The following is a 20003-nucleotide window of genomic DNA, read 5'->3' as shown; positions in this document are numbered from 1 at the left end:
CCATCCTTTAACAAATCTCTCACCTTTTCCTTCTGAAAGTAGTATCTTACACATTCCCAAGCCCAATGACAGTGAGGCTTCTGACAAATGTTTCCAAATGAATATCCCCGTGCCCGTTACATGTATGCCGTTTACCTCCACCACTAGAATATATGTATATAAATGGTACAGAGAGAGCCCAAGTGGTCTTTTGATCCATACAGCAAACTACTGCATTGGCCAAAGAGGCCCATTACATTTTTTCCTTAAGATGGCTCTAGTACTGCTTGGTTATCTTTATTCAAAACAATTTTGTTAGATTGTATTGTGACAGCTGTCACAGCAGCATGCATTTAAAAACACTTATCAAAATTAGTGACTTGTGGTGCAGCCATTTTAATATAGAAAATACTCAATGTTTTTGGCATATTATGCTTTATGACTTCAAGAAAGGTAAAAATGCAACTGAAACACAAAAAAAGATTTGTGCAGTGTATGAAGAAGGTGCTATGATCAACTGAACATGTCGAAAGTGGTTTTTGAAGTTTTGTAGTAATACTGACCTTTTGGCCAAATAATTCTTTCCAAATAACTGATGAATAATTCAGTTCATCAGGTAAAAATAAAACCATAATGTGTATGTACTTAGTAAGAGAGCTTCAAAATATATTAAAGGGAAAAAAGCAAAATTAAAAAACAATTCCACAATCAACTACTAACCACATACAACAAATACAAATCTGCTTGTTTTCTTGTGCTGAACCAATAAATAAGTCTCAATATGTTGCAAAAGAATAAACTAGTGCAGAGTATGTTCTATAATGGAGAATTAAAAATAATTAATCATGGCCAAGATGGAGGCGTAGGTGGAAACACTTTGCCTCCTCACCCAACCAAATCTAAAAACAACAAAGTTTTAGCAACAAGAAATGCAGCCAAACCACAGAAAATTGAACAATACAGAGTCCGACAACAATGAACCACTCAGCTAGACTGGTAAGAGGGACAGAGCCAGCAGCAAAGCGGGTCCGGCAAAACAGATCCCCTGACCCAGGCAGCCAAAAGCGAATCCCAGGTGTGGAGTAGCGATGGGTGGACCCAGTGAAGGTGCAAGCCGGCTGGCTGACCGTGGTCACACATTTGCATGCAGATAAACCAGCAAAGGAGGGAACAGTGAGACAGACCTCGCAGGCCCCAGCAGCAGGAAGCAGCAGAGGGGACCGCCATTGCCCCTCTCTGACCCAGCCCCCACATACAGCATCACAAACCAGCGATCTGGGTAGCCCCACCCTGATGAACACCTAAGGCTCCTCTCATGTGTAACAGGCGCGAATAGATCAAAACATGGCTCAAGAACAACTCAGAGCCCCAGAGCCCATAAATCTAAGCAATCAAGAAACTGCCAACCTATCAGAGGCACAGTTCAAAACACTGGTGATCAGGATGCTCACAGAACTCGTTGATTTTAGTCACAAATTAGAGGAACATATGAAGGCTAAACTAAATGAAATGAAGGGAAATGCACAGGAAATCAATAGGAATGGAAAGGAAACTGGGACTCAGATCAAGGGAGCAGACCAGACGGAAGGAAAAAATGACCAAATAGAAAAGAATGAAGAAACAAGAATTCAAAAAAATGAAGAGTGGCTAAGGAACCTCCAGGACATCTTTAAATACTCCAACATCCGAATTATAGAGGTACCATAAGGGAAGAGGAACAGCCATGAGTGGAAAACTTATTTGAACAAATAATAAAGGAGAACTTCCCCATTCTGGCAAAGGCAATAGACTTCCAGGAAATCCAGGAAGCTCAGAGAGTCCCAAAGAACTTGGACCCAAGGAGGAACACACCAAGGCACATCAGAATTACATTAGCCAAGATTAAAATGAAGGAGAGAATTCTAGAAGCAGCAAGAGATAAGGGGACAGTCACCTACAAAGGACTTCCCATCAGACTGTCAGTGGATTTCTCAAAAAAGAGCTTACAGGCAAGAAGGGGCTGGAAAGAAGTATTTTAAGTCATGAAATCCAAAGACCTACATCCAAGATTGCTCTATCCAGCAAAGTTTTCATTTAGAATGGAAGGACAGATAAAGTGCTTCTCAGATAAGATCAAATTCAAGGAGTTCATCATCACCAAGCCCTTATTATATGAAATGTTAAAGGGACTTGCCTAAGAAAAAGATAAAAAAGATGAACAGTGAAAGGACAGCAAACTCACAGTTATTAACAACCACACCTAAAACAAAAGCAAATTAAGAGGACATCTAGATCAGGAGCAGAACCATAGAAATGGAGATCACATGAAGGGTTAGCAACAGGGGAGTGGGAGAAGGAGAATGGGAGAGAAGGTACAGAAAATAATTAGCATATACCGTAAATAGAAAACAGATAGGGGGGAGGGTAAGAATAGTAGGGGAAATATAGACTCTGAAAAACTTTGAGACACGTGGTCATAAACTAAAGGGGGGGAATGGTGGGGGAGGGGTGTGCAGGGTGGAGGGGAATGAAGGGGGGAATAGAACTGTAATGGCATAATCAATAAAATTAAAAAAATAAAAAAATAATAATCATGAGATATTTAAACAAATATAAATATTGTTATCAAATTATAGGAAGCCAAATATACATCTATTATGGATCATAAGAAAGCACACGTGAAGTTGAAAACCTTTTCAAATGTATGATAATGAAAATACAAAATATAAAAATCTGTGATACACCTAATGCAATGCTAAGAGAAATATGTATCTTTAAATACTTAGGTTAGGGAAAAATGATAGAAAATCAATGACCTAAGCCTCCACCTTAAGATATTAGAAGAAGAAAAAGAAAAAATGTAAACAGAAGTAAATAATAAATACAATCACAAATCAATGAAATAAATCTATGAAATATAAAACAGGAAAACAATACTGAAGAAAAAAATCCAAGGGAAAAAAACTGATTCCTTGCAAAGAACAATAAAGTTAATAAAGTTCTTAGCCAGGCCGATCAAGAAAAAAGAGAATAACAAATTACTATTATCAAGAAAGAAAGAGGATATACTTTACTTCAGATTCCACAGTTATTAAAAGGAAAATAAGTTGTAAGAGGAAAACAGAAGATCTGACAACTATATAAAATAGATTAATTCCTTGAAAGACAAAACTAATCCAAGTAACGGAAAACCTGAATCACTGTATTACGTGGTGTGTCCAGAAAATATCCAGCCATGTAATATGAAAGAAATATTTATTGAACAAGATATAAGAAACATTGCACATAGGACAATGACACCTCAGTCTCCTTCAAAGTAAGCACCTTGGGATCTCACACAGTACTTGCCCAGTTGTATTTTCTTGAATTTCACTGAACGTCTGAAATCTCTTCCCTCTCAAAGGTGATTTTAGTTTTGGGAAAAGCCAGAAGTCACAAGGTATGAAATTTGGGCTCTGGGGGGCTGAGTTACCTGGGTGACTTGATGTTTCACCAAAAACCTCTGTAGGAGACGTGATATACGAGCGGGTGTGTTGTCATGATGAAGTTGCCAATTACCAGTAGCCCATAGCTACAGCCTTCCAAATCATCTAGTTTCCAGAGTAATGTTCAAGCTTAATGCAAAATCTGATGCAGATTCATTCCTTTACTCACTCAGTCATTTTGAATGTGATGGCCACACAGTACACATGCTCGCTCAATGGCATCTACTGCCCCCAGTGATTACTACAGTGACACTGTCATTGTTCACACATGGACATGCCAGTCCACTTTCCTTGGATGCCAGGTTACCTTGATGTTCTGCAAACCTTTCTTGTTATATTAACAATGGCCTGACTTTTTTTGGACAGACCTTGTATACTAAAGAAACTGAATTTGTAGTTAATAAGCTCTCTTTCCACTAAGAAAACTGTAGGCCCAGAGATAAATGACTTTACTGATAAATTCTACCTAATATTTAAAGAAGAAATAATACCAACCCTACACATACACACCAGAGAACAATTCCCAACTCATTTGATGAATCCAAAATTATCCTGACATAAAAATCAAAGTCACATGAAGAAAATTACAGAGTAACATCGCTTAGAAACAAAAATGTTAAAAACCCTTAACAAGATATTACTACATTGAAGCCAACAACATAATGCATGTGCCTAAATGAAGCTTAACCAAAAAAATCTGAAAAATCAAGCAATATAATTATTAATGATAAACCCATTAAAAAAGAAAATTTCAACTGGATCTCCATAGATGAATAATAACAATTTGACAAATTCAAAACGTATTCATTATAAATGATGAGTGGGGAAAAAACCTCCAAGTAAAACTAGTAACAGAAGAGAACTTCTTCAATCTAAACCTACATAAACCTTACAGCTAACATGATATTCAATGGTGAAAACGGAATGTTTTCCCCCAAAGATAAGTAACAACACAAAGATGTTCCCTTCTATTGAACACTGTACAAAAGGTCTTTGCTGATCAAAGCAACAAAAATATTAAAGAGTATCTACAGATTAGAAAAGAAAAATATTTTTTTTATTTTTCATCATGCAGACAGTATGATGAAATAAATAGAAAACTCTAAGAAATCTAGAGCAAAGCCGCTAGAACTAGTAATTTACCTAAAGAGCAGACTGCTTAAGTATATAATAATCTGTTGTGCTCCCATATAATAGCAACAATTGAAAATGAAATTTTACAATGCCTCCAAATTACAACACAATCCAAAAAAGTAAAATAATAGAAATAAACTTTAAAATGTGCAATAAAACTATAAAACATTGCTGAGGGAAATTAAAGATGACCTAAATAAATAGTGAGACATACTATGCTCATGGACTACCAAATGCATTATTATTGAAGACAGAAACTTTCCCCAAATTGGTTTATGCATATAATGTGGTACCAATCAAAATTCTAGGAAGAGAAATGCTTCTAAACTTTATATGGGAAGGCAAGAAAAACCAAAACAAGTTTGAAAAAGAGCAAAGAGAACTTACAATGCTTGATTTCAAGACTATAGTAACAAAACAGTGTGATACTGGCTTCAAAATAGACACAGATAACTGAAACATAATAGAGGATCTAGAGATACACAAAATGAAACGGCCAATTGATTTTTGTCAAAGAGAAAATGGTAATTCAATTTTAAAAGGACAGTCTTTCCAACAAATGATACTGGAACTAATGGATATCAATTTGACTGAGGAGAGCTGTATGGGAGCCCACACATTGATCCTTATTTTACATTGTGAACAACCTGACAACTTCAAGCATACCATAAACCAAAATATAATAAATGTGACCGTAGAACTTCTAGTACCAAAAGCTGAGGAAATCTTTATAATCCTGGAGTAGGCAAAGATTTCTTAACACAAAAATTACAAGCTACGAAAAAAGTGATTACATGAACTTCATCAAAATTATAAACATTTGCTCTGCAAAAGCCACAAAGAAAAGGAAAAGGCAAGCCACAGACTGAGAAAGTATTTCCAAAACATAAATCTGATAAAGGGCTTTTATCCAGAGTCTATAAAGAGCCTATACAACTCAATTAGTAAGACAATAAAAAGTTTTAAGTGAGCAAAGGATGTGAACAGGTAATTAAGAAAAGAAGGTATACAAAAGGCCAAAAGCACATACAAGATGCTCAAGATCACTATCATCAAGGAAATACAGATAAAACCAAAATGAAAAACTATCAATTACTAGAATGTCTAAATTAAAAAAAATGACAATACCAAATACTAGTAGAGAAGCGGAACAAATGGGAACCTCATATAACTCCTACATAGCTAACTGAAATCTAAAATGGTACAGCTACTTTAGAAAACAATTTGGCATTAATCCTACAACTGCAATATAACCCAACATTTCCAAATCCTTATATACATCAAGAGAAATTAAAACTTATGCTCTAACAAAGACAAATAATGTTCATAGTACCTCATACATATTTCACCCAAATTTGGACACAACCCTATTATCAAGTGATAGACAAAAAAAATTAATTGTGGCATAACTATTCTATGAAACATTACTTAACAACAACAGGAACACAATATTGATACACACGGCATAGGGGAATCTCAAAAACAGCATGCTAAATGAAACACATCCAAAGCAACAGAATAAATGGTATTTGGATCCAGTTTGGTGATCTTCTAGAAAAGACAAAATTAGAGTGATAAAAAGCCTGAGACCAGGGGTCAGAAGTGGGAATCAACTGTAAAAGGGGCACAAGGGAACACTTTGAGTTATGGAAACGTTCTTTATCTTGTGGTAATGATTTATACAACCCCATATCAATTGCCTAAATGCTGTAAATTTGTACACTTAAAATAATGTAAATTATACCTCAAAAATTCCAGAGTTAAAAATTCAGATATTTTTGTGGAGCTAAAATTAATTAGATAGCTTATCTAGAAAAGCAAACAATAAAAGGATAGCCAGAGTAATTCTTTAAAAAAAAAAAAGAAAAAGAAAACCAAGAAGAACAATGGGGCAATAATGCCCCAGTACAACCACATATTAAAACATATTATAAACCCTCTATAAGTAAAATAGTGTATTACTTCATGAACAGGTCTAAGGAAACAGACCAGAAAATCGATACAAAATAGTATATAAAAATTTAGCATACATTTATTAAGGCTACATCTTAAATTAGAGAAGGAAAAGATAGTTCTTTTTAAACAACATTAACAGTGTTGAGATAATTAGTCATAAGAAAAAAATAAACTTGGATATTCCTCATACTATAAAGAATAAAAACCCAAACTGATCAGAGATTAAAATTTAAAAATAAAACTTTGTAAGTACTAAATGAAAAAAAGTGGGTGAATTACTCTAACACCTAGAAGTGAGAAAAAAACCTGTCTTATAATTCAAAAATGCTGATGCAATTTAAGAAAAGACTGATAAATTTGACTACATAGAAATAAATAAACTTCTGCATGGGCAAAAACAGACACCTCTGAATGGACAAAAACAAACACACAAAACCAAGTAAAACAACAAATGATAAACTGCAATTTGTATCACATATAGAGGATAAATATAATTTGTACATAAAAAATGGGCATAGAAAGAGAAAGAAAACAAAGAACCAAAAGAAAAATGAGCATCACGAGTAAAGAAAAAAACACTACAAACAGTTATCATGACCTTGGATTAGGCAGATTTCTTAGGTACCAAAGCATAAGCAATAAAATAAAATGCTGCAAAATTGGATGTCATCAAAATTTAAAACTACTACACTTCAAAATATAGCTACGGCCAAGTGGCTCAGCTGATTGGTTCATTGTCCAGTACACCAAAGGTTGCAGGTTCGATCCCTGGTTGAGGTGTGTATGTAAGGTATGTGATCGATGTTTCTCTTTCTCCTCTCTCTCTTTCTCAAATCAATAAACATATCTTTGGGTGAGGATTTAAAAAAAAAAAAAACTGAACAATTACTGGAACCATTGCTGAGACTATTAAAATGGTACAGCCACTCTGGAAAATAGTTACTAAAAATGTTAAACATAGATTTACTCCATAACCAAGCAATTCCGCTTCTGGTAATCAACCCAAGAGAAATGAAAATGTATGTCCACACAAAAACTGGTACACAATGTTCACAGCAGCATTATTCAAAATAGGCAAACAGTGGAAACAACTAAAGTGCCCACCAACTGATGAATGGATAGACAGTGGTATATCCATACACTGGAATATTATTAGAGAGTAAAAAACAATAAAGTATAATACATGTTACAAATTATCAACTCTGAAAACATATGCTAAGTGAAAAAAGCTAGTCACAAAAGACCACACTGCTCTATGATTCCATTTACATGAAATATCCTGAAAATACAACTACAAACAGGCAAAAAGTAGATTAGCACTTTCCAGGGGTTTGAGGTTTGGGCATGAGGTTTCATTATAAGGAAATGGGCATGTCCTAAAATAAAACTGTGGTTATACTTGCACAACTCTGAAAATTTATTGAAAGTCACTGAATTGCATAGCTAAAACAGTTGAGTTTTATGGTCTGTAAATTAAATTCCAATAAACTGAAAAAAAAAAAAAAAAAAGATAAGCCATAGACTAGAGAAGATATTTAATACATTAAAATTTTACTAAAATATATCATTACAACTTCAAAAAATGAAAAAGAAATATAAACTAGGCAATAAAAAGATAAAATCCATCTAAAAAATCTGAAATAGCAATTCAGATAAGGAAACACCACTGGCCAATACATTTACATGTAAAAAAGTAACCTGTCCAGATTAACTTTATGCACTGCTTAAACTAAGAAAACAGATGGTCACTGTCACACACAGTTCCTCATTTAGGTAGGTCTTTTAAAAAATGGTTATGTTCCATTGTCCTCAGAGCTCCAATAATAGACTGTACCAAAAAAGATTTCTATTATAACTTTCCAATTATGACTTCCCTTTCAGCCTGATAAAGAATCATATTGTTGCCATTTGGTCTTGCTTGCTTTTAAACTCTCACACTTAGTTCCATCTTTGCCCAATACATTGTGTCAGTGTTATCTAATTCTTTTAATAAAATACAAGGTGATTTATACAAGATAGCACAAAGAAAACTCATTTTTTCCTTTCCTAATCCCTTTCCGCCAAAATAATTTTAAATAATTAACAAAATTACTTAACAAACAAAATTTAAAAGCACACTTCATTTTGAGTATTGCCAGCAGCAGTAACCTGCCCACCCCCCACCCAAAAAAAAAACAGGAAATAGGCATGTAAATGTGCACTAACCTTCCAGTAGTCAGATTGTAAACTGTAGTACCTCTGGTATGCAGATAATGCTGAAAGAAGAAAAACAAGTATGAGTCACAATTGTGTCCCATTTCAAAATCAATAGTACAAGAAACATCAAATATCAAAAGAAGCATAACAGGCTTCCCACCAAACCCACCTCCCAGCAGACAGTGATATTTAAGACCAAATAATTTAGAAATCTGAAGAACCCCTGCTCATAGTCCAACATGTTAACAAATGTTAAATATACAGAGTTCAAGGGTGTAGAAACAGGATCACATCTCAGACCTGCACTTGAACAGAACCTAGGCTACCTCTTGAATTAACTTGACCTTCCTCAGAGACCAAATCTCCTAAAAGAATTAAGATTTTCTCCAAGGCTATTCCAGAATATGATAGGTTATTTGTTCTCACAAGGGATGTTATTTCCAAGAATGAGTAAGAGCTCAAAAACCTCTTAGGGCAAAGAAGCTGTTTTGTCTGTGAAGCTTCCTTTCATACGATCAACAAAAAAGCCACCCCGCATTACCTTACCCCAACTCAATTCCAATATAGTTCATCCTACACCCCTAAATCCACCCCAAAGTATAGAGGGCTCTGATAAAAATTAAAGTAGATCCTATCATTCGAAAAACTCAGTGAGGAGGAGGTTAAAAAGTAAACAAAAAGTTATATATGTACATTAGAATTGGTAGAGATCCCTTTTCAAAAAACTGATAAGCAATAAAAAAGTCATGGGGATGTAATGTACAACATGGTAACTATATTTGAAAGTTGCTAAGAGAATAAATCTTAGAAGTTCTTATCACAATAAAAAAATATTTTTATAACTATAACTATATATGGTGATGGATATTAACTAGACTTACTGTGATCATTTCCCAATATATACAAATAGCAAATGCCATACACTGAAACTGTTACTTCAATTATATCTCAATTGTTTTTAAATGACTGTTAAGATTTTCAAGTAACACTTTCAATGAGAATAATGAATTTTTATATTGATAAAAATAGGGGAAAACGGAAATTGACATTTTCTAAAATTCCATGTGTAATGTTTTCATATTATTTATCAGTAAATAGTCTAAATATATATGACTACCACAGAAAATTTTCTGAAAATGTTCAAAATGGAGAAGCATGACACAATACATCACATATCTGAGCAAGTAACTTATTTGAATAATGTTCATCTTTTTTTTGCATAAAGATGATGCCAGCCAACCTATATTGGAAGGACATTTAGACTGTAATTTTTCCAGTTTTGGTGAAGAGTTGATTTCAAGCCATCCTCACTTTTTTAATTCTATACACTCTTGAATGTAGTTAGTTCAGAAAAGTCACTAATTAATGATGTTCTGAAAAGAACAAGCCAACTATCAAACTTGCGGGTACACAATGGTCAAACAAAGTTTGTGTTCAGAAATCACCACTAATTTAGATGGTGGAGTAGGTAAATGTAGTACTCGTCTCCTACCACAACCAAATTATAACTAAACTACAGAACCATCATTCAAAACTGCCTAGAATCTAACTGAACTGAAGTCCTATAGTGAAGGATGTAAAGATGAAGTGATGTCAAGAATGGTAGTTGGGGCAGAGACATGGAACCAGCTGGTCCCACAACCTATCTGTGGCAATTAAAAAAACCAGTAGGGATATCTTGGATGCAGAGGTACACACGAGGAGCAAGGGGTCCTAGCGCCAGGTTCCTGCACCAGGAAGAAGAGTCCCCATAACTTCTGGTTGTGAAAACCAGTGGGGATTGTGGCTGAGTGAGACAAAGAGCTACTCAAGTCCCAAGTATTACTCCTAAAGGGCTTGTACATAAACTTACTTGGACTCACTCACTCCAAGCTCTAGCTCCGGGGCAGCAGCTAGAAACATGCCAGGGACATAGGGAAAGAAAATGAGTTGTCTGGCTTCAGGGTAAGAGCTGAGAGGCAACATTCTCCCAGACAAAAGTGCTAGTAGAGGCCATTGTTCCTTTGCTTGAAAGAGGGTGCCATATCTGAATTTCTATCAACCTGTCTAGCATTATCTGCCCTGCCCTGGTGACTCCCCTAGACCCTCCCCATCCAATATGCAGGACCACCTAAGTCCTTCCCAGTGGCTTTTCTATTCAAAATGGCCTGCCTTGGCTCATGCTGTGGACTGTTCTAAAATCTGTTTCACAAACGCCAAACTAGCAGTATGTGGCCTCAGCATGCTGCATACTTCTTACTAAAGTGGTCCCAGACCTTGCACTAGAAGCAGGAAGTTTTGGTTCACAACTGAGACTCTTGGCACCTCCAAGCCCAGTACAAGTAGCAGCCACCTACAGATTGCTTTGTAGCTCATTCGGGATAACCTCAGGCAAGGCCTTGTAGAAGCTGACCTTGGTCTATACCTCCTGGGAAGCTCAGGGACCAGTGTACCCAAAGGACAGCTTCCGACCACACTGAAGCACCACCCAACCGCCCCCACAAGCAACACACTGAAGAAACATACTCATCTGGTACCAGTAACCCTCTGAAGCTAGCTCTGCATTATGGGGCTAGCCCCTACATAGAGATCCTCCACTGATTGTGACCCGTCCTGCCAGCTAAGTGGCCTGGGGATAAATTCATCCTATTGACATGCAAAAACAATCAAGATTCAAATGCAACACCTGGGGGGTAGGATGCATATGGAATACTCAGCTTTAGCCACTGGGGGAGGCTGTGCCACGGGGACCTACAGGACACCTACTACATTAGGCCACTCTACCAAGACTGGGAGAGGTTAACAGCTCTACCTAACACATGCAAACAAACACAGGGAGTCTGCCAAAATGAGGAAACAATAAAAAATAGATAGATAGATAGATAGATAGATAGATAGATAGATAGATAGATAGATAGATAGATAAAATGCCCCAAATGAAAGAACAAAACAAACCGCCCCCCGCCCAAGAACTAAACAAAATGAAGACAAGCCAAGTACTAGATGCAGACAGAGTTCAAAACAATAGTCCCAAAAATGCTCAAGGAACATGCAGGAAGAATAAATGAATTCACTGAGAACTTCAGCAAAGAGAGAAAAAAATAAATATGGAGATAGAAAACATAAAAAGAACCAGCTGGAAATGAAAAATACAATAACTGAAATGAAGAATACTCATACATTACAGAGAATCAATAGTAAAGGAAGGAGAGGATCAAGTCTGAGATTTGGAAGATAAGGAAGCAGCGACCCTCTGCTTCCTAGTCCAGTGCTCAATCCACTGAGCCACACCAGCCAGGACCCCTGAGTTCTTTATTGGCTCCAGATATCCTTATTTATCCCACTAGGAAACTGTTTTTACTTACTTCAGGCAAAACTTGTTTTCTTTTGCCACATAACCAAGAATGGTGTGCCCAAACATATTTTTATTGTATTCTATTGCTTATGCTATTACAGTGTCCCCACGTTTTCTTTCCCCCTTTCCCCACCTCCACCCATCTCCCCCAAACATATAAATAGTAACTCTTTTATCAACCAATTTCCAAAGTTTGGATCATTTTATTATGTGGAACCAACTTTATGGACAAAAACTCATTTTTTCATAATGAGTTTAAAATATTCTGTTTTCACCCTCACTAGTATGGCTCACAGCAGGTTGGGCATTATCCCACAAATGGAAAGGTTGCCAGTTCAATTCCTGGTGAGGGCACATGCCCCAGTTACAGGATAGGTCCCTGGTTGGGGGTGTGCAAAAGGCAACTGATCGATGTTTTTCTCTGCTGAGAAATGTTTTCTTCCCTTTCTCCCTCCCTTCTCTCTCTAAAAATAAATAAATTAAATCTTTTAAAAATTTTTTGTTTTTAAGTAAGCCTATTTAGTCTTTTTAGATTAAAAAAACATAGAAAATATAATTAATTTAAATGGTGTTATCAGCAGTGATAAGGAAAATACCCAATAGTGGCAAAAATTCAAGAAAACAGGAAGTTTATCATTCTATTAATATTGTAAGTATAAATTAGTAGAACTCTTGTAGTATCATTTAGCACGGTCAAGAGTTTTAATTTTATACGTGTATATATACATATATACACACACACACACACACACACACACACATATATATATATATCTCCTTTTATTCAGTAAAACCTACCATACCAAAGTATTTCTTCTAAAAATATAAACATGGATATGTGCAAAGATTTAGCTACCAGAATAGACAAGATAGTAACTATGTTAATAGAAAAAAAGAAAGAGTCTACATATCCAATAGGGAACTCTTCCACATATATGATAGAATACTATTCAAGAAAATTGAATGTTACAAAGTGTGTTTCTGAGATAGAGAAATTAATATGATACACTGGATTAAATAAAGTTGCATGGTTTATTTAAATTTTTAAATACTGAAAATTTATTGTAATGGAAGGCTCTAAAGATTTGTATCAAAAATGACTTTAAAAGATCTGCATCTAAATGATAAAATATCAATGGGTCACTAACATACTCACATAATATTTCTTAAATATTAAGTCACTAGCACCAGGTTAGATGCAGTGAAATACAGAAGTGAACAAACACAGCTCCTGCTGTCAGGCTGCCTCCTGACCTTTTACAGTTATATGTATCTTAACATTTTCCTTTAAACAATGAACATATTTGTGTAAACATTAAATAAGTGTACTTCTTGTGTTAAAACGAAGGGATGGTCAACATTATCAAATGAGAGCCACCATATAAACAACAGGATATAGCAGGAAAAGTATAAAGAAGCTTTAGACAAATCTGGGTTCTAATCCTTACTTCACCACATCCTAAGAGACTGTGAAATAGAGCCATTTAATCCAAGGTATTTCCTTACAGGTCACAAGCAGCCTTAAAAGTTTTTCATTGGCCCTGGCTGGTGTGGTTCAATGGATTGAGTACCAGCCTAAGAAGCAAGGGGTCACTGGTTCAATGCCCAGTCAGGGCGCATGCCTGGGTTGTGGGCCAGGTCTCCAGTAGGATGCACAAAAGAGGCAACCACACATTGGTGTTTTTCTCCCTCTCCCTTCCCCTGTCTATAAATAAAATAAATCTGAAAAAACAAAACAAAACAAAAAAACAGAAGCTCAGGGATGTATATATAAACTTTTAATGGTAATGCAATAGAGATGTAAACAATAGAGATGAGGTATTTTTAAAAAAGCCTAACTACAAAGGTTATACCTGTCTCAAACTAAAATTGCATTTTCATTACAAAAGTGTCCACCCACTTGACTTAATACAAAAGTGCCATAATAAAACATCAAAATTAAACACAAACAATCCTTCATGCTAGCCCTAAAATAACCTATCAGTTGTTCAGCACACTAAACATGTAGGTGGAAAACAAGCATAAAAAGATGTTCCTATACTATATATATATATATATATATATATATATATATATATATATATATCCTAAGATGGAGTATTACAATTCTACCCAAGAAAAGACAAAAAAAGAGAAAGCCAAAGAAAACGCACCACCTCTGACTTAAGACTTTAAACATTGCTTTTAAGGATATAGTTTTTCATTGCTATGGATTTTGCCTTTAGTAATAAGGGAGATAGTATTTGGAGGTCCTTTTAACTTTCTAAGTGAGTAATGGTCTGGGTCAGCAGTTTGGTAGCATAAAAAGGACACATTTTGAGGGACTACCTCCAGTTACTTAACTCTAATGGAAAAAAAATCAGGTTAAAAAAATTGTTTAAATCTAATGCTCAGGTTCATATGTAATCAGCTGTGTTCCCTATCTCTACAATAACATGGCTACAGATCAGATTGTCTGTTCAAATATTTTCTAGCTCAAATGAAAGTTTAACAGGCATGATACAGAAGAGAATTGCTGAGTTTGTTACTTTCCTAAAGTATCCACCAATGGCTCACTTTCTACTATGGCATACAGCTTTTAAGGGTAGGGGTTTTTCACAGGGCAGGACAACATGGTAGTGCACATTTAGGGGGTAATCAGTTTAACTGAATAGTCAATTTATTGATAATCTACATGGAATTACACAAATTCTTTACATTTCCATCTATCACACTTTTTTTCTCATTAAGATGTTCGTAAGTTTAGAAAGTCTTAGACGTAAAAATCATAGTATCCTTGATAAAAATAGAATACGAACAATTACAATTATTTTAAAGGCATAGAGGAATCAAACAGTGATTATTAATAAGGGGAAAACTTACCTTTTGGATAATCTTCCAATAAGAGGTTGAAATGACCTAATTGACAAAAGAAATCAGACTCCACTTTGCCTTCAGCTTTTAAGATTAGAGATTCGTAGCAGCGAACAGCCTAGAAATAAAAAAAAATAAAACATTTAAGAAAAAAAAACAAAACCCCAAAATGCATTTTCTTCCTGAGATAATGCACATATTTTCCATTCAATTACCCAAGAAATCAATATATTTTACTTCTACCCCAGATATAGTCAATGCAGCATACTTTAGAATACCTGAGTATTTATCAAAAGAGCCACTGGTTATGGCATAAGAACTTTTCCTATCTATAAAATGGAAATGCTTGCCTAGTAAGATAATATAGGAGCACTTTGATAACATTATTCATAAGTTATAAATCTAAATTATTACTGTGGTCCCTGTTGCTATAAACAAATAATATCAGTCTTTCCCCATGGATGGAAAGAACTTTATTAAGTTATGTGAGAATTCATAGAACCTCCAGAGTAATATTAATAACTAACATCTATACTTAATAGCTACTTTTTGCCATAACCTCTACCACAGTTTAAACTACCATAAATTGCCTTTCATTTGTCTTCTCATGATATACTTCAAACCCACCAACTCTAATTCTATTCCTAATCTTTCCCCCAACTCCAATACATGCATATGTACTCACTCTCACTGTTCCTTCCCTAAAGGAAAAATAAATAAATAGTACTTTAAGTGTATCTTTTTCTTCTTCTTTAAATCCAGGAGACAGTATGAAAAAATGAACAATGGAAAAAACAGAATTCTGGAGTCTGACAAATTCCAGCTGTCATTAGCTACAGAAGAACCTGGATATACTCACTATTTTTTGAGTTTTGATAACACTCAAAAGGCTGACAAAAGGAATATTAGAAAACCTCAAGGGCTTCCTGTCAAGATAGCAGAGTAGGTAAAAGCAGTACTCACATTCTCCAACAACCACATCAAAATTACAACTAAACTACAGAACAACCATCATTCAGAATCACCTGAAATCTAACTGAATGGAAGTCCTACAAATAAGAATATACAGAAGAAGCCACATCCAGACTTGTGAGAGGGGCGGAGACACAGAGGGGCTGGTCCCACACCCACAAGTGGCAGATAAAAGTTGGTAGGGGTATCTCAACTTGCAGAGGTACCCCCTGAGAAATGAGGAGTCCCAACCCCACACCAAAACCTGCACCCAGGGTTCCAGTGCCAGGAAGGGAAGTGTTCACAACTTCTAGCTGTAAATACAGGTGGGGATTGTGGCTGAGTGAGATGGAGCACTTCTGAATCCCAGGCTTCCTCTTAGAGGGCACATGCAAAACTTATCACTCTCTCTCAACTTTTTGTCCATCACTGAGACAGCACCTCGAAGGGCACCACACAGATATGGAAAGAAACTGAACTCTATGGCATCAGGGCAAAGTCCAGTGGGGCAGCTTTCTCCAGGACAGAAATGCTAGCATTCCATCTTTGAGCCCTTCCCCCACAGAGCTGGCAAGCAGAGGCCATGTTTGAGTATCCATCACTTGGCTAACACTGTTTGCCTGGTGACTCCCTGAGACACTGCCCAACTCAACTTGCTGGACTAGTCAAGCTGTTTCCAGCGACTTTTCTATACTAATGGCCTGTCTTGGCTCGTGCTTTAAATTTTCCTAAAATTTCTCAAACAAGCAGCATCTGGCCCCAGCATGCCCGGTACCTCTCAACAAGCAGCCCAGACCCAGCACTACCAGCAGGACACCTTTGTTTGCAGCTTGGCCTCTCCTGGGCACTTCCAAGCCCAGCACAAGTAGCAGCCATCTGCAGATCACTTTTTAGCTCATACAGGTAGGCCTCAGGCAAAATACAGGTGGTGACCAACCTTGGCCTGCAACTCCTAGGAGTCCCCAGAGCCATTGCACCTGGGACAGCTACAGAACACATCAAAGCACCACCCAACCACCTCAATAAGCAACATACTAAAGGGGAAGACTCATTAAGCACCAGAGCCCTGCTGAAGTAAGTCATGCTCCGCTGGGTAGGCCACTGAATACCAGATCGTCCACAGTGGTTGCAGCCAGTCAGCCTAGGGATAAATCCTTCCCAATGACATTCCAACAGCAAGCAAGGCTCAACAACAATAGAAGGGTGTACACAGCCCACATGGGGATTGGGGAAGGGGGCACACGTAGAGTGCCCAGCTTGGGTGAACAGGGAAGCTGTGCCACTAAACCCTATAGGACACCTACTATATTAGGTCATATTACCAAGACGGGGAGTTACAGCAGCTCTACCTAATACATAGAAACAAACCCAGGGAGGCTGCCAAAATGAAAGACAAAGAAACATGTCCCAAATGAAAGAACAGAACAAAACTCCAGGACAAAAAAGCTAAATGGAGACAAACAATCTACTAGATGAAGAGTTCAAAATACTGGTTATAAAAATGCTCAATGAACTTAGTGATGAGAACTTCAACAAAATGAAAAAGGACATGGAAAACATAAAAAAGAACTAGTCAAAAATGAGAACACACTAACTGAAATGAAAAATAATTTACAGGGAATCAAAAGTAGAATTGACGAAGCCAAGAAGCAAATCAGCAATTTAGAATATAAGGGAGCAAAAAACACCCAATGGTAACAGCAAAAATAAAAAAGAATCTGAAAAAATAAGGGTAGTGTAAGAAGCCTCTGCGACAACTTCAGGCATTCCAACATTTGCATCATGGGGGTGCTAGAAGGATAGGACAGAATAAGAAACTGAAAACCTCTTTGAAAAAAATGACAGAAAATTTCCCTTACCTGGTGAAGGCAACAGACATACTACAAGTCAAAGAAGCACACACAGTCCCAAACAAGATGAACCTAAGGAGGGCCACACCAAAACTCATCATAGTTAAAATGCAAAAGGTTAAAAAAAACAGAGAATCCTAGAAGCAGCAAGAGAGAGCTGTTAGTTACCAATAAAGGTATTTCCATAAGACTGTCAGCTGATTTCTGAAAAGAAACATTGCAAGCCACAAGAGATTGGCATGAAATATTCAAAGTGATGAAAAGCAAGAATCTACAACCAAGATTATTCTATGCAGCAAGCTATCATTTCTAGATTATTCTATTCTAAAGCTATCATTTAGAATTCAAGGACATATAAAGAGCTTCCCAGACAAGGAAAAGCTAAAGGAGTTCATCATCATCAAACCAGTATTACACGAAATGTTAAAGAGTCTTCTTTAAGATAAAAAAGACCATAAATATGAACAATAAAAGGCAATAAATACATATATGTGAACAATTGAATCTAAAAAATAAGCAGGACAGAAACTCAGATACAGAGAACATTTACATGGCTGTCAGATGAGAGGGAGGTTGAAGGGTGGATAATAAAGATGAAGGGATTATGAAGTACAAGTTGGCCCTGACTGGTGTGCCTCAGTGAGTTGGGCATTGTCCTGCAAACCAAAAGGTTGCCAGTTGGAATCCCTTTCAGGGAGCATGCCTGGGTTGTAGGCCAGGTTTCCGGGTGGGGGCGTGCAAGAGGCAGCAGATTGATGTGTCTCTCGCATGTCAATGTTTCTCTCCTTCTCTTTTCCCCTCCCTCCTCCTCTCCCTAGAAATAAATAAATAAAATATTTTTTAATAGTACAAATTGGAAGTTACACAACAGTCTTCAGAATGTAAAGTACAGCATAGGGAATATAGCCAATGATATTCTAATAGCTATCTATGGTGTCAGATTGGGATGATCATTTACTTATATAATGTCTAATTACTGGAGTGTAAACATAAAACTAATATAAAATTATATATCAATTTAAACAAAAGCTTTGAAATGACTAAAAAAAATTTTCTTGAGGGTTTACCACAGTGCTTAGCATTCCATTCCAAACTGTTTCTGTTTGGAAACGTATAACTGTTTCTGTACCTTCTCCTTAGCTTAAAAAAAAAAAAAAAAAAAGAAAGAAAAGAAAAGAAATAACAACAACAAAAAAAGAAACCCACAACACTCAATACTGTTTCAAGTTTCAAAATAATTTTGTCAAAATTACCTGGCTAACAATTTAGTGTAAAATGTTGTGTTGCCCTGGCTGGTGTAGCTCAGGAGATTGAGCGCGAGCCTGCGAACCAGACAATTGTGGTTCGATTCCCAGTCAGGGCACATGCCTGGGTTGCAGGCCAGTTCCCAGCAGGGGATGCACGAAAGGCAACAATACATTGATGTTTCTCTCCCTCTCTCCTTCCCTTCCCCTCTAAAGATAAATAAAATATTTTTAAAAAATGTTGTGTTATAGTGTCTTAGAGTCACAAAACAAATAAAATGTACGTGACTTCTCCAGTCTCTAGATACATTCCTAAGGTATGGTGCCCACAAAGTAACTAGAACAGTTTCCATTATCAAAAAAATCCTTTCACCACCACTTCAAGAGCTTTTGATGGGATAAGAAAATGTGATGTGGGGCAGAGTAACAATTTTAAATGCCTTAATTTTTTCCTCTCCTGCAAAATATTGAGCCATTGACAGTTTCAAAGTATATGTCCTAAAATTCACCTATCCAAAGCACATCTATAAATACTCATCAAGAAGCTATCCTTAAACAAGGCAAATTCTGGGGTGATTTTACTATCCTTAAAGCCTAACATTTATAAAAGAAATGTCTTCAGTTCTAATTCTACTCTTAGCTATTTAAATGTGCATATGTACCAAATCACAATTACTGAACTAATCATTCTGCTTCCTTATAATTAACAGCGCTTCAATGAAGTCTCAGAAATCATTATAATTTGGAGGCATAAAATTTCATGACCCTCTTTATGTCATATATAATTCTATTTGACAGATGGATAAGAGTACAAAAATATATCATATTTTCTGTGTATAATGTGCTCCCATGTATAATGTGCACCCACATTCTGGCCCTAACTTTCAGGGGAGAAAATCTTTTAATTTTTAATTCAATATTTTATTTACTTATAGTTAGATACTTGTTTGTTATATTATAAAGGAATTGTAGTATTTATTTTTGAATATATTATGCTACAAGAAATTTTATGTAACAAATGATTACAAAACACAAGAATAGA

General features: G+C 36.1%; 1 protein-coding gene across 4 annotated transcripts in view; it reads right to left on the bottom strand.

The window, feature by feature from the left end:
• The window catches only part of KDM6A (lysine demethylase 6A), a 175092-nt gene that overhangs the window by 102544 nt on the left and 52545 nt on the right, over nt 1-20003 (bottom strand). For all 4 annotated transcript variants that reach the window (XM_053670650.1, XM_053670653.1, XM_053670652.1 and 1 more), the window contains exons 3-4: nt 14926-15034; nt 8739-8788 (exon numbers count right to left, since the gene is read on the bottom strand). In XM_053670650.1, the coding sequence (XP_053526625.1) occupies nt 8739-8788; nt 14926-15034 (159 nt within the window). The remainder of the gene's footprint in view (nt 1-8738; nt 8789-14925; nt 15035-20003) is intronic.

This window comes from Artibeus jamaicensis, unplaced genomic scaffold (assembly GCF_021234435.1).
Source record: "Artibeus jamaicensis isolate MK-2021 breed Jamaican fruit bat unplaced genomic scaffold, CSHL_Jam_final contig_60, whole genome shotgun sequence".
NCBI lineage: Eukaryota > Metazoa > Chordata > Mammalia > Chiroptera > Phyllostomidae > Artibeus > Artibeus jamaicensis.
Note: the sequence above shows the minus strand (reverse complement) of the source record. Positions and strands in the feature narration are given on the sequence as shown.